At 34.0% G+C, this 15,676-nt stretch overlaps 1 protein-coding gene and 1 long non-coding RNA gene across 2 annotated transcripts; both read left to right on the forward strand.

Moving 5' to 3' along the window:
* Positions 1 to 50: 50 nt before the first annotated feature.
* LOC141618914 (desiccation-related protein At2g46140) lies at positions 51 to 3,645 on the forward strand. Its single transcript, XM_074435974.1, has 3 exons — positions 51 to 277; positions 1,656 to 2,639; positions 3,348 to 3,645. Exons 2-3 carry the CDS (start codon positions 1,680 to 1,682, stop codon positions 3,351 to 3,353), a joined length of 966 nt encoding a protein of 321 aa, XP_074292075.1. The 5' UTR covers positions 51 to 277; positions 1,656 to 1,679; the 3' UTR covers positions 3,354 to 3,645.
* A 5,787-nt stretch (positions 3,646 to 9,432) lies between these two features.
* On the forward strand, positions 9,433 to 11,157 carry LOC141618917 (uncharacterized). Its single transcript, XR_012531529.1, has 2 exons — positions 9,433 to 9,856; positions 10,425 to 11,157. It is a non-coding gene; the product is annotated as an uncharacterized LOC141618917 (long non-coding RNA).
* Positions 11,158 to 15,676: the final 4,519 nt, after the last annotated feature.

A 15,676-nucleotide genomic window follows, 5' to 3' on the forward strand; every position in this document is an offset into this window, starting at 1 on the left:
CACCTGACAGAATTCTCATGACCACATCCGCTCATGTAGTTATCTGTAATAAATGTGAACCCACCATCATCAATCAAACAAGAAAATTTCCCTCTAATTATTTTTTTTTTTTTTTTAAATCCCAAAGTGGGTAATCTACTAATCTTAAATAATGCTAATAAATTAAAAATTATTTATTTCCATGTTATTTTATACACCACAACTCTTTGGTTTTTCCTAAGTACCAGCAACAAGAAACAACCTTTTGTGCTGTAAACTTTGTTCTCCATCTGGTCTGGTAAGTTGGTCTATCTTTCCTTAATACTCTCTCCGTCCCAATCATTTGTTTACGCTTGATTAAAGTACCGCTTATAAAGAATAAAAATGGTAAACAAATGAATGGGACGGAGGAAGTAGTATGATTAGTTCTACTGTATTGGGATTTTACATGATTTGATTCTGATCCACAGAGACTTACATTTTCATAAAGTTCATATAATACCTTTGATTAAAATACCCGTCATGAAAGAAAAAGAAAATGTAAATAAATGATCGTGACGGAGGTAGTATATGTATAGGATGGATCAATGTGATCAAATTTGTGGATCTATCTCAGACTGTAGTAATTCTGTAAACCCGGTAAAGATTTTGACTTTATTGTACTAATTTGATGATATTTGTATTAGTTTAGACGTGATTTGGTGAATTATGATTTGGGTTTGTTGATCATTCTTGATCTGAATTCTAAATGATTGATGATTGTCAACTGATCCCTCTATCCCATTTAACAATGTCAACTGTCAGTCTGTGACCGAGTTTTTCTCACGAAGAAATGCGCATAAGTTGCAATTGTTTATACACAAATATATGAAAAATTGTTGCTTTGATGGCTCAAAGATCACGAATTTTACGTTTTCAGCGTATATTTGGAGAATTTGATCATCATCTGGATGGTTACTGACTGCAATTAGTAGACTATACCATCGTATGGTGTAGAATCTGAGCTCTGTATTAAAGTTTTCGAGTTTTGTTTTAAAGAATTTGTGCTATACTGTAAAGTATCTGAACTGATCCATTTAAACATAAAAAAAAATAAACTTTATAAAAGCTCAGACACAATACACATAAGCTCGGATAAATGTATAATGGTTGTACAATGCTTATTATATAACTGGAGGTATAGTAGTATTTACCTACTGAGTGTAATGTTATGCTGTTTTTCACCTTTCATTTACTGAAGTTTTTGTCGTAGTGAAAGCTTTTCCCTTGGCATCAGTATCTAAAGCTCGACACTCGACAGTCAAACAATTTACCTGGTATAATGAATTTGATTTTTCAGTAAATTGTTTAGAATATAAGCTCCTGATTGCTCATTTTAGCTGAGCTGTGTAATTATATGAACGACGCATATGATCAATGATGTCCTTGCCCTGTCGAACCCAATGTGACCTTATGCTACTCGGGATCATGTTATACATTTGTAGATATCCAAGTGTGGCATGATTCAATTAATTAGACACGGAAACTATGTCCTCAAATGAGGTTCTAGGTGCTCGAACACGTCTTGATACTCCTGAAAACAAAAATATAATTTTGAATTTGAAATATTTAGGTTTTTAAAGTGAAGTATTTTGAATTTGAAATATTTGATTAACTGTCTGTTCTCATTTTGGCAGTAACACATCACCAATTATTTTGAAATGGCGTCATCTGATAACCCAGAGTTAGTTGAAAGAATTGTTAGAGAGAAAAGTCACCAGAAAGAAGAAAAAAAGGAAGAAAACGAAGAAGAAAAAGGCGGGTTTCTAAATACAGTGAAGGGTTTCATTCAAGATATTGGTGAAAAGATAGAGGGTGCAATTGGCTTCGGCAAGCCTACTGCTGATGTTAGTGGCTTTCATATTCCAAAAATTAACCATCATAAGGCAGACATTGTTGTTGATGTCCTTGTGAAAAATCCCAATCCGGTACCGATCCCACTCGTTGACATAAATTACTTGATTGATAGTGAGGGAAGAAAGCTGATTTCCGGACTGATCCCTGATGCTGGAACAATTCATGCTCATGGCTCAGAGACTATCAAAATCCCGGTTACTCTTATTTTCGAAGATATAAAGAAAACCTATTCTGATATTAAGCCAGGAAGTATCATTCCTTATAGAGTTAAGGTTGATCTGCTTATAGACGTGCCTGTTATCGGTAGGATCACTATACCCCTTGAGAAAACAGGGAAGATCCCTATACCCCACAAACCCGACATTGATGTTGAGAAAATAAAATTCAAGAAATTCTCCATGGAAGAAACTATTGCATCACTTCATCTCAAATTAGAGAACATGAATGATTTTGACTTGGGTCTTAAAGCTTTGGACTATGAAGTCTGGCTTGGTGATGTTAGCATTGGAGGCACTGAACTCGAGAAAACTGCTAACCTCGAGAAAAATGGCATCACTTATCTTGATCTTCCGGTCTCGTTCAGACCTAAGGATTTCGGGTCTGCTGTATGGGATATGATTAGGGGAAGAGGTACTGGTTATACCATGAAAGGAAATATTGATGTGAACACTCCATTTGGAGATATGAAACTCCCTATCAGCAAGGTGGGCGGTACTACTCGTCTTAAGAAGAAGAAGTCAGATGGAGGAAGCGATTCGGATGAGGTAATTATCTATTCATTTAATGTACCACTATTAAAAAAAGTTTCTGCTTGTTTTACTGAAATATTCATGGAGGTGGATGATAAAACCCTGCTGTTTTACTGAATGTAAGGGAAGAAAAAAAGTTTCTGCTTGTTTTAGAAAATGTCATGGTTTGTGCAAGAAGTGAAGTGTATATGCTCGTAATAATCGTAAATGGTGCATTCTTGTTGACCATGTCCACTCATGGAGATTAGTCTCAGTTATTAAGCCATTATTTTACTGTGTTTCTATGCATAATACTGATTCACTGTCTTTCTCGAAGATTATATTCGCTTTCATTTCCATATTGCTATGTGTCCTCAAGGACCAAAGAAGTGTCCGGCTAGACTACCGTAGGCATCTGATAGTATCCAGTCGTATATCAATGTATATATGATGGTTTAAGACTACAGTGAGCATGTTTCTCCCATGTATATCAATGCTAACTTCGTTCATGATGTTCTTTTTTTCCCGTTTCTTTTTCATTGTTTTACCCGTCATTGAATATTTCAAATGCTGATTAAGGCTCTCTCGCTGTTCTCGTATTCATGATATCACTTGCATCTTTATTTGTAAACTCGGTTATTTAAACCAATCCAGTGTTATCTGATTTCACTCCTGGTTTAATTGACATTGTTATGAACTTCTGAGTTATGATCTCTTAACCAGCCTTTGATTCCTCATTTGCAGGATTAGAGAAGATCGCGAGTAGAAGCTATCATCGGTGATGTAAGATAGCGAGGAGTTCAAACTAGGGGGTTATATCTATATGGTGTAATAAAACTTGTTTAGCAAGTGTTTTTGCCGTGTGTAACGCCCTCTATATCCGTGTATTAGTTAATACTCCGTATTTGTATACGACTTTTATTGCGTACACTACTGCGATTATGTTCGGATTTTATAGCCATTTGACCGGATGTATCAAACTTCTATTGCTATTGCTGTTGAACTATTTACTTCGGAGTATATGAATAATATGCTTTGGTGACGATGAGACTAGAACCTCAGATCATTAGTATCACCGATAACTCATTAATCCCTCGTAATTTTACCGGTAGAAGTTTTTTAACCAAACAAATATGTAGTGCTACATAAAAATTATCTGGGTATGATTCTGACATCGTCTTTATTTCTCACTCTCTATTTCCTTCCATTTTCTCTTTAACAGTCCACAACGGACTGTTAAAACCATTCGCAAACTACATAATGATATGTCGAAAAAAGCTCATATTCATAAAGATGTTTACAAAATCAGTTTGTGTTAAAATAAAGCGGCCAAATTGACAAATTGATAAAAAAAGTAAGGGGTAGTGGACAAATTGGTAAAAAAGGTTTCTTTTTGGACAAATTGGTAGAAAAAAAATGGAGGATTGGACAAATACACCAAAAAAGAATCTTATCTATATTAACACAAAAGACAATACTCAATCCTCAACGCGCCACGTCATTAATGCAGTTTTTTTTTTTTTTTTTTTTTTTGGAAATTCATGTTATGGTGGGACCCTTGAGTGTGCAATGTATTTATTTCTTCACATTTCCGTCTTTTCAAATATGCGTTAAATTCCGTCTTACAACAAATTCTATGAAATAATATTATGAAATAATTTTATACATTCCGTGTAAATAAAATTAATAACATATACGCAGAATGAATTACAAATGCGAGTAAATGAAATTGAATTACATAATTTTTAAAACAAAATTACATAATAATAAAATTACATAATTTCAAGAAGGAATAACATTTATATACGGGATCGAACATAAAACGCAAATGAATTACATACATATGTTAAAGTTGAATATATTATATTATATTTCTTTTATCCGGATGTAAAGTTTTTTATGTATGCAATTTTTATTTACAAGAGTAGATTACGTTATTTCTTTATAAACCCGTGTATGTGAATACGTGTTTTAACAAATTTAAACATAAATTATGTAGATCGTAGATTTAGACCAACTAGATAAGTACAATAGAAATACAAAAACAAATATACATCCAAAAACATTAATACTGGCCCAAATACATACCCGTGCAATTTTGCACGGGTTTAAAACTAGTTGTAATCCAATTAAATAGCACAAATTATCATTTAAGACAGGTATGTCATATTAAGTTTAATACGGGTCAAATAGTCCGAACAAAACCAAAGCAAAATGCATGAGAAAAACCCAACAAATTTGTCTTATATGCACACGTGAGATATATTCGATCCGTTTTAATCTTAAGACGGATATAGTTGTTCATGGGTTCGGGCCGAGTCAGTTAGGGTCGAGTAAATTTCGGACTTGTTGGTTTCAGATCGGGTTATTTCGATTCAGGTCATTATCGGGCCAACTATTATCAAGTTATTCGTGGATAATAACTCGTTTGACTCGACTCTCGGCGTGAAAATGACACGAATTTTCTTGACACGTAAATGACCCGACCCGAAATGATCCGATTCGATCACCCAACCCAAAAAATGAGCCGACAAAATCTAACTTTAATTTAACCAAAAAAAACTTGAAATGACTTTTTCTTATCTTAATCATTGACCCGGAAACGGGCCGAAAAATATATCGCACATACTCGAAACCGAAAATGACTCGACCCGAATTAACCCGAAAAAAAATGCGAAACCGAACTAACTCGACCTGCGCTGGCCCGACCCGTTTTTCAGATGTACCGAATAAACCCAACTCGACCCGACACCCGAACTCAAGCCCCGAAACCCGAATTAACCCAACCCACGGTAACCCGACCCGAATATTTATTGTTGCAACCCGTTATAATCCATGATTAACTTGATATTAGTTGGCCCGAAAAGGACCTCAACCCGAGGTAATCCGACCCAATCCGAAACTAGTAAACCTGAAAGTGACTCGATCTGAACCCTTAAACAACTATATCCGTCTTAATATTAAAACAGGCCGAGTATAACTTATTGCATTTTTCTCATGCATTTTATTTTTGTTTTATTCTGAGTACTTGACCCGTATTAAACTTAATACAGATATACCCATCTTAAATGATCATTTGTGCTAATTATTTGGATAATCATTTCTTTTTTTTGGTGTATTTGTCATTTTGTCCATCCCTCCATTTTTTTTTTACCAATTTGTCCAAAATGAAACTTTTTTTTATCAAATTGTCCATTACCCCTTACTTTTTTTACCAATTTGTCAATTTGGCCTAAATAAAGCATATAAAATCATTCGCAAAAGTTGTTTACAAGATCAGATTATACTTTATAGCTGTTCAGGAAAAAATAGAATATATGAACACGTAACAAGTGCATGAAAGGCGACCAAAATTACGTAGAGCATAACCCATGTTCTTGGGGTCTAATTGTTTTTTTTTTTTTTTTGAATGACCTGACCCACTTAGCACTGTCTCCAAAAAGTGAATGAATTGGGCCATGAATCGTACTCCTTTGACAATATAAATATATTGAATCCAGCTATTTGAGAGAATACAAGGGAACATGAACAACCCATGAGTTGGTAATCAGGTCAGAGGTTAAGTCGGGTCGGTCATATCGGGTTAGCCTGTTTTGTCGAGTTCAGGTCAGGATTAAACACTTAAACATATCAATTTAAACGCTAAATCACTGTCATTTCGATCATTATTAAGCTTGCTAATTGTCGGGTCATCAGTTTAATCGGGTCAATATCGGCTGGATCGGGTTCAAGTCACTCATCATCGGGTCGTTTTTTGTTTGCAACATTCTCAGGTTCCGTTCGATTTGGGTCGGGTCAGACTTGCCAGCTCTATGAGCACCTATATAAAATGAGAAACAATTTTCCAACTTAATTAGAAGTTTTGAGTTCGAATTCAGAAAATACAACCATGTTAGAGTCTATGAGGAACACTTTTATAGCCCTAGTCATCGACTCATCGTAAATTCGTACCCAACTCGAATCCATACTAAATGAGAGAGCATGACATAAAATACGTATTTACAAATTTAAGAAGTCACCAATATAACACTGGAATTTAAAACTAGTTTGGCTCACAGAAAAAGATTCGATGGCTTTTTTAATTGGACTATAAGATAAAGAAGAGATTCGTTGATTAGTAAAGCCGTAAAATAAGATTAAGATGTACTCACGTACGTTGGTGTACTACAAATCGCTTTAGTTTTCTTGGATCAAGGTCGTTTTTTCGTGATTTTCCGCGTTTTGGTACTTGGTACATTTTGGACCTTCCATAGTCCCACGTATTGACTACTGTTGCATAGTATTTCTTTTCATCGGTTCTAGTCAAACATTTCAAGGCAATTATAAATAATTACTTTCACATTTTTTTGTGTCAAATGAAATACAATACCAGTATAATACTATAAAATAGAGGGAAAACCGAACCCGTAACTTATTATAGGGTACCTCAATCTTAACCACTAGGTTATTACAATATAAGGGGGGAAGCGAAATTGAACCCGTGGAGGTCGTTTGGTTCGTTATAAGAACTGTAATTCTAGGGAAGTAGTAATTCACATGATTATACACTTTACGTAAATTGGGAAAAAGTCGTTTGGTTAGTATGCGGGAAGTAAGTTCCACAAGAACTCTCACTTACCTAGGGGCTAGCCGGCTAGGTAAGCAACTTCGTCCATGATCGAGAAATTGGAGTTTCTATTGAACTTCAATTCATGGGAGTTTGGGCAAACAATTGAAACAAACAACATAAGGGATGCAAAAGCTTAACAATGTAAAAATTGATGAGACTACCAAAAAACGGTAGAATGAATTTATAAACTAACACAATTCTGGAAAAAATGACTTCTACAAGGTTCGTACCCCTGACCACCCAATTACAAACTACGTATCTTACCACTACATCACTAAACAATTAACACAAATTCTTATTTCAGATCGCAAGATCCGTCTGAAATAGTAAGACGGATACTGTTTCCTCTCACAAAAAACTCATTTAGGGAGTGAGTTGGAAAGCACATGGGAGTGTCCCACCACCCATATGCTTCACACTTGTGAAAAGTCTTATTGTTTCAGACGGAACTTGCGGTCTGAAGCAAGACGGACTGAACAATTAATGATCTTTATTGAAACTAACTTGTAAATATTTCCGAATAAAGGAGACTTCAGAACCGCCCCTGGGTTATAGTGCCATAGGTTTATTTGCAATCACTATATGCCCTATATACATGTGGCAATTGCTCATCAAATGATCAAAATAATTAATCTACATTTTGTCAATTCATTTCTAGTACAAATAAAAGTTAATTGACAAATAATAATGAAAAGTACAGTTTTGTTACTGACAATGGCTTCGTTTCTTGAATTCAAAGTAAGATATTAACGAGCAAAAGGAATTTCTTCATAAAATTATTTAAATCTGGATATTAATTATGGAGTATCATATAAGTCTATAAGAGTGTGTTTGGATAGTAAAAATGGAGTGAAAGGAAGGGGAGGGGGAAGGAGGGAAGGGAAAGGGAGAGAAGGGAAGGGGAGGGGGAATGGAGTACGTGTGGGTATTTGGATACAATTTCCCTCCAAATCTTGCCTATTGTGGAGAGATTTTAATTAGGCTTGAAAGAGGGAAATTGAATCCCTCCAAATCTCTCCTCCATTTCCTCCACCTCATTTCTTTATCCAAACAAGGGATTTTAAATCCCCTACTCCCCCTCCCTTTCTTTTCCCTCCAAATACCTCAATCCAAACACACCCTAAAGATATAACAAATTAACAAGTGAAACGCGATGGCCAAAAATTATTTTGTGATCACTCTATTTCTGGTCCATTTATAAGTAAGAAGAACTAGCAATGCTAAATAGAGGGCGATTAAATGCAACTAGGATCATCTCTGGTAAGGCACTGTTTTTTACGGCTTAATTTCAGCTCTCATTCGACTTATTTTAGCTCACTTTAATTAAACTCAACTTATTTCAACTTTATTTATCTCAGCTAAATTCAAATCAGTTCAGCTTCGTTCAGCTCAATTCAATTCAATTCAACTTCATTCAGTGATTAAGTCCAAAAAAACAGAACCTAATTGGAGATGTCCAATATCTTCGCATCAAAGCGAGGCGGCATAAGGTAATAATTTCAGCACCACCTAATCTGTCTTTCATTTATTAGAAAAGAACGGAATCTGGATCTTTTTGATTATTAGAAAGAATTACAACTCGATTAAATTCAAATCAGTTCAGCTTCATTCGGCTAAGTTTAGCTCATCTCATTTTATTTCAGCTCAGCTTATTTAAACTATATTTATCTCGTTTAAATTCAAATCAGTTCAGCTCAATTCAGTTAGTTTTCATTCAACCCAAAATCACATGGCCTAATTGGGACGTTCAATATCTTCGCATCAAAGGAGGAGGCGAAAGGTAGTAATTTCAAAAACCACCTAATGCGTCTTTCATTTATTAGAAAAAAAAAAAACTGAATCAGAATCCCTTCAATTACTAAAAAGATTTCAACAATCACCTAATCCGTCTTTTATTTATTAGAAAAGAACTGAATCAGAATCTCTTCGATTACTAAAAAGAATCGTATCTCGATTAACTACACATGATTCCCCCATACCTATACACCTAATCAATCTAAACACAAATAAAAATTGATATTTAGATATCTTTGGGTGTAATAACCTAGACACACAATAACCTAGTCACAAAAAGTACCTAATAAAACTAATTACAATTTGATTTACATGGTCGGTTGGTATACTAATCACACATTAAAAGTTGATTAATAATAATGGTCCAAGGGAGAAGAACCTTAAGAACCATACCTTTAATCTATCAACTTGTCAAGTAAGCAAACCCCACTTGATGAGGAAATACACTTCATCCAACCTCTAAATTTCCCTTTCATTTTCCCTCTTTTAGCAACATTTCTCCCTTCTCAATTTCATTCAATTTACCTAACCAAACTTCAAACACACCACACAACACAACATTCACACTTTAAACATTTATACATTTCTTCTCCTCTTCTTCCTTTTCCCTTAAATAAACCCTTCCATTTTTCTCTTGATTTATTTCATTTTTAAGTTATCTTTTTTGATATAAATTCCAAAGATCATATCTTTTTCCTATTTCTTCATCTGGGTTTGCTTCAATTTTGTCTTTTTTTCTAGATTTTCTGGTAAAGACCACTATTATATAAAGGTGTTCTTGGAGAAAAAGAGAGGAAAGTTCAAAAAATTGTGAAATTTCAAGATTTCTCATCATTTTACTGTTCTCAAGGTAATTATCTCACAAACCCTGAATTTATTTTTGCTTATAATTTAGTTTGGTTGCTTTAGAATTGTCCTAAATTACAGAATAAGACCGTCTCATAGGAAAGACTGTTCCTTTACTGTAAGACGGTTTTATACAATAACTACTAATTTTGCTTATACTCTGGCATACTTTATTTGTTTGTGTATGCTTGATGGGGTTGTAATTAACCTCCCTGTTATAGAAGACCTGATTAAAGAATTGAGATTGATTAAATGTATTACTTTTTCCGTCTCAGTCATTTGTTTACCTTTTATATTCATTCTGACGGTATTTTAATTTTCATGCATCTAACAATTTTTATGCACCTAGAACTCGTTTTCGTGCACCTAGAGCCTGTTATTTTCATGCACCTAGTAATCATTTTCATGCATGTAACAATTTTCATGCACCTATTATTCGTTTTCGTGCCTCTATAGCTATTTTAGTATACGAAGTTGTACTTCCGTACACTAAGTTTATAAGAGTATAAAAATTGGATCCATTCTTTTGTTAGTTATCATGTACTCAAATTAGTTGTTTTCTTAAATTGCAGAGATAATCCACATTGCATACACATTGCTGAGGAGTTCTGTTACGAAACAGTCGAAATTTCGTCGAGAATTGCAGAGATACTGAAGGTGCATTCAGAACAGCATTTGACAGCATTCAGCTGATTTTTCAAAAATGATCAATGAACTACAAGAAGGCGATTGGAAATCTTCCAATCGAGTATTCACAAACCCTCATACGAGAAAACCCGACCCATCAACCCTAGGAACCGCTTGGAGAGCCAATAACGGTCCTAGAGATGACGGGTTAAGGCATGACCGCGAATATCACGGTCGTTCAGTTGTCCAAGACAATGCTAAGAAGTCGAATAAAGGGAATTACTTTGGATTAGAATCAATGTTGTTACTCGTCTGTCTCGCTGCCTCGATGCTAATCCTTCCGATTATACTACCGCCATTGCCTCCGCCACCATACATGCTGCTATTACTTCCGATTGGCATACTTGGTTTACTAATGATCTTGGCTTTTATGCCTTCTAATGTTAGAGACTTGACTACTTATATGTAAATTACAGTACTAGCTAATTAATTACAGTTTTCATGAATTATGATGATGTTTTAATTGTTTATGTCTAGAAATCTAGCATATAAATCTATTTTCCGCAACCAATCATGTTCGACTCGTCATTTGGCCGTAGTAAGTATACTGGAATAACTTCAATTTTAATGAAATCAATACCCTGTACTCGTTTAAACGATTAGTACATTTTATACTAATGTTATGTTATTTTCGTTTAAATTCGATTTAGTTTTTAGTTTTTAAATCGCTGTCGCCTTCGGCTCCCTGTGAAACATTGGGTACAATTGTATCGAACCAAATTATATTTATTGATGTTATTTTCATGTCGTTTTTCAGTTTTTTTGAAAATGATGTATTGAATCAGTTCAATCAGGTATAACTTCACGTGATCGGTTCCATTTGATTGTATTATAACAGACGATATCAACTCGACGTCCAGTATGACAACCTGGTGAGTTGGATGCCGTGGCGAAGCAAGAAATGTTGGGTGGTGGGGTCGATTTAATGTACTCGTAATTGTCATTAGTTTCCCTTATACTACGGCTCATAAACATATCAAATTTTCAAATCAAACAAATTTAACAACAAAAACATCGATTGGTATCTCATGACCCCACTGGACCAATAGTAGCTATGCCGGTTGGATTAATAAGAAGTTAAGCTAATTTAGCTTATAAAGTTAATTATAGTCAACGCTATTTGACTAGAAAGAGGCTAAACTTTCAGCAATGTGAACGGCTGAAATAGGTAATAGTATAAGGTAAACTTAAAAAAAGTCAAAAAATTTGACTAAAATTTCTGGAATCCTTCAACAAGGACGAGCGTTCCTGCTAACCCTCCGCAACTCCGCCTTTATTTGACTAGAAAGAGGCTAAAAAGTCTCATGCAATGCACCTAGAGGATGCAATTAGCCTAAAAGAGCAAATGAAAAACATAACACATGAAAATGGCACGTAACTCGGTCGTTTCTTTGTCAAATAATGGAAATATATAAAGCTTGTTGTTCCCACTTTCTAAAAGCTAATCTATTTATGTTTATAATACTCGTCTAATTAGTTTCGTAAGATTTGGTCAAAGCTATTTGACATAATGGTCTTGAAGGAACCGGAATTGAATAAAAATAAATCGACTTGTTTACTCCCTTGATTCGTATCAAATTGGTCTAGAGAAGCGATTTTTATAAAAGAGATGTTAAAAGTCACGCCGCTTAAATTTGATTGGATTGTACTCGTAAATTCTACTTCGGTACCTACGTCGCAGTAAATAGTTTACATTTATTTTATTTTGTGAGGTAAAAATCAAGCAAATGTAAACTATTGTAGGAACGGAGAGAAAAATTCATATGTTCCATTTAATTATATACATTCTTTTAGATCATTTGCATATTTACGAAAAATAAATATGGAGTAATTAATTTCTTTTTTTTTTTATTGTTTTGACTTTTGAGTCAATGGGATAGCAATGTAGCATAGGCATTATTGTTCAAATTCACGTGCATGCACGCTTTTTTAGTGTACAAATACTCGATTCAAATTCATGCACCATATGTCCATATGCATTTTATAAAGAGGTATAAAATATAAATGTAAAAAAAATACTTGATTCAAATTCATGCACCATATGTCCATATGCATTTTATAAATGATTAAAATGAATAAATGAATAGAGGCTTGGTTCAGAGAATGAATAGAAAGATTCTCCTTAATTGAGTCATTCTTACTTATAAATCAAAACGGAACCAAAGACTCGTTACTCTTTTAGTTTTGTATTATGATGGAATAAATCAAAACGGTGCATTAATGTGGTTGGGCTTCTTTCTTTTGTAAAGTAGCGATCCTTTGATGCAGTTTTTGACACAATGTTCATCTCAGTCTCTTGGGTCATTCGAAAACAATATCTTAGTAAAACTACGCACATCTGACCTCCCCCTTACCTCGTAATTTTCAAGAGGCATTAAAACACGCAAGGGTAATGTTGTTGAATGTTACTCCCTCCTAGTCGCTCATTTCTTTCCCTCCCATTTTGCACAAGAAATAAAGAAATGATTTTAAACCACACAAAACACTCTACCCCACATACAAATGAATTTGGATCATACGAAACCTTCCAAAAAAGGAAAGAGAAGAAAATCCGACTATCATGAAAAAGGAAGAAATGATCGACTTGGAGGAAGTACATCATGAATCAATACTTTTCCGTTTTTTTTTTTTTTTTTTTTTTTTTTTTTTTTATTAGGTAAGAAAACTAGGTTGATCCTCTAGAGTAGGACCAACCTATCTCATCCTTTCGAATGAGGGAGGTAAGGCCCTGTTCTTTCTGGCTTTTTAGAATTTGAATCGAACTAAATCGAATGGAGTGAATCGAATCGAATCGAATGAACTGAATGGAAGTCGAATGGATGAATCGAATCAATAGAAATGAATTTGAATGAATAAAAGTGAATTGAATTCAATCAATCGAAATAATCATATTAATATTAATAATATTAATAATAATAATAATTTTTAATATTATTGTTATTATCAACTATAATAATACTAATATTCATAGTATAATACTATTTATACTAATATTAAAAGTTTTAAGAAAAAAATTATAATATTATATATGAATAATCATAAATTATAATAATGAAAAAATAGTAATTTTTTACTAATAATATTCTTAATAACAATAATAAATAATAATGTCAATATTAATATTGATATTAGTAAAAATAGTTGTTTCGAATAAAAACACTCAAGAGTTGCTCGAATCCGGGTCGGGTCAACGCGCTCCTCTCAGACGATGGCACCTTGAACCTATGCTTTCTCTCTCCGGATGGATCTTTTACGCGTAACAAATAGGGCCTGGAAGGGTTCGCAATAGGTCCTTCTCTCGATGCCTTACACAGATCTTGGTGGATAGTTGAGACCTTGCTTGAAGCTAAGGTTTCCGTACCCTCTCATAGTAGCTCGAGTAGTCTTACTTCTAGAGAGAGGAAGTTGTTGGTGAGAAGTATTTTACCATTTATTGGTCAATAATGAGGTATTTATATGTTTCTATGTGTACCTCAAATGATGGCTTGGAAAGCATGGTTACCATATTCGCTATGAATACACCTTACCGATTCGCGATTCGCTTATAGAAAATGTGTTATATGTATTTTCAGTAATCAATTTGATAAAATTCGCTTTTAACGATTCGTGATTCGTAGGGTATCAAGCGAATCCGTAACCATGTTTGCAAGCGTGTTGACTTGTATGACCCCGTATTGGCTAGTGGGTCAAGTCGGTTGAGCGTGCCCCGTCAATAATATTAATAATAAATGTTATTAATACAACAACAACAACAACAACAACAACAACAACAACAACAACAACAACAACAACAACAACAACAACAACAACAACAACAACAACAACAACAACAACAACAACAACAACAACAACAACAACAACAACAACAACAACAACAACAACAACAACAACAACAACAACAACAACAACAACAACAACAACAACAACAACAACAACAACAACAACAACAACAACAACAACAACAACAACAACAACAACAACAACAACAACAACAACAACAACAACAACAACAACAACAACAACAACAACAACAACAACAACAACAACAACAACAACAACAACAACAACAACAACAACAACAACAACAACAACAACAACAACAACAACAACAACAACAACAACAACAACAACAACAACAACAACAACAACAACAACAACAACAACAACAACAACAACAACAACAACAACAACAACAACAACAACAACAACAACAACAACAACAACAACAACAACAACAACAACAACAACAACAACAACAACAACAACAACAATTATAATAAATAAATTATTATTAACATTATTATTAACAATATTATTAAATATAATAATAATAATAATAAGAAGAAGAAGAAGAAGAATAATAAAGAATAATAATATTAAAAAAAATAGTATTATTGATAACAAAATTAATAATAACTATTAAATTTAAGATGAGTAAAGAAATGAGTTGAACTTAATGGAGTTGAATCAATCAATGAATGGAATGAAATGAAATGAATCGAATCGAATGGAGTGAATGGAGCCGAATCGAATCAATCGAATCAATAGAGTGAAATGAATCGAAATGAGTCAAAATAAGCGGAAAAGAACAGGCTAAGTTGAAGCCACCGCTATCAAACCACTCGAAAGAGTTGGACATGAATGTCCAATCAAGCCATGAAGTCAACAACTCATTTTCACGAAAGAATGTTTAATTATCACTTCATCGAAAAAATGAAGCGCCTAATTTCACATCCTTGATAATACTAGAAATTTCCCACAGATTTGCCAAGCAAGACTTAATCGAGTAAATAACACATAAGTTATCACCCACCACAATTAACTTTGAGATTCCTAGGTATTTAGCTGTTAAAATACCTTCTTTTAAAGCAAGTGCTTCCGCAACAAGGATACTATTGGATCCGCACTTTTTTGCTCCCAACAAAACAACTTTACCATTGTGATCTCTTAAAGAATATCCTAAAGCAGCTTTATTACCTTCTATTCTCGATCCGTCAAAATTTAGCTTTAGGAAACCGTTTGTAGGTTTTTCCCACCAAATCTCTTCCTTACTAGAATTGTTTCTAGCTGTAGTACTTTTCCGTTTTGTTTCTCTTCCCTATAAGCCCATCTCTTACTATAAGACCGTCTCATAAGT

This window comes from Silene latifolia, chromosome X, assembly GCF_048544455.1.
Source record: "Silene latifolia isolate original U9 population chromosome X, ASM4854445v1, whole genome shotgun sequence".
NCBI classification, from domain to species: domain Eukaryota; kingdom Viridiplantae; phylum Streptophyta; class Magnoliopsida; order Caryophyllales; family Caryophyllaceae; genus Silene; species Silene latifolia.

What these genes read in the sequence shown, in the direction of transcription:
- LOC141618914 (XM_074435974.1), top strand. Translation starts at nt 1,680, where the DNA reads ATGGCGTCATCTGATAACCCAGAGTTAGTTGAAAGAATTGTTAGAGAG.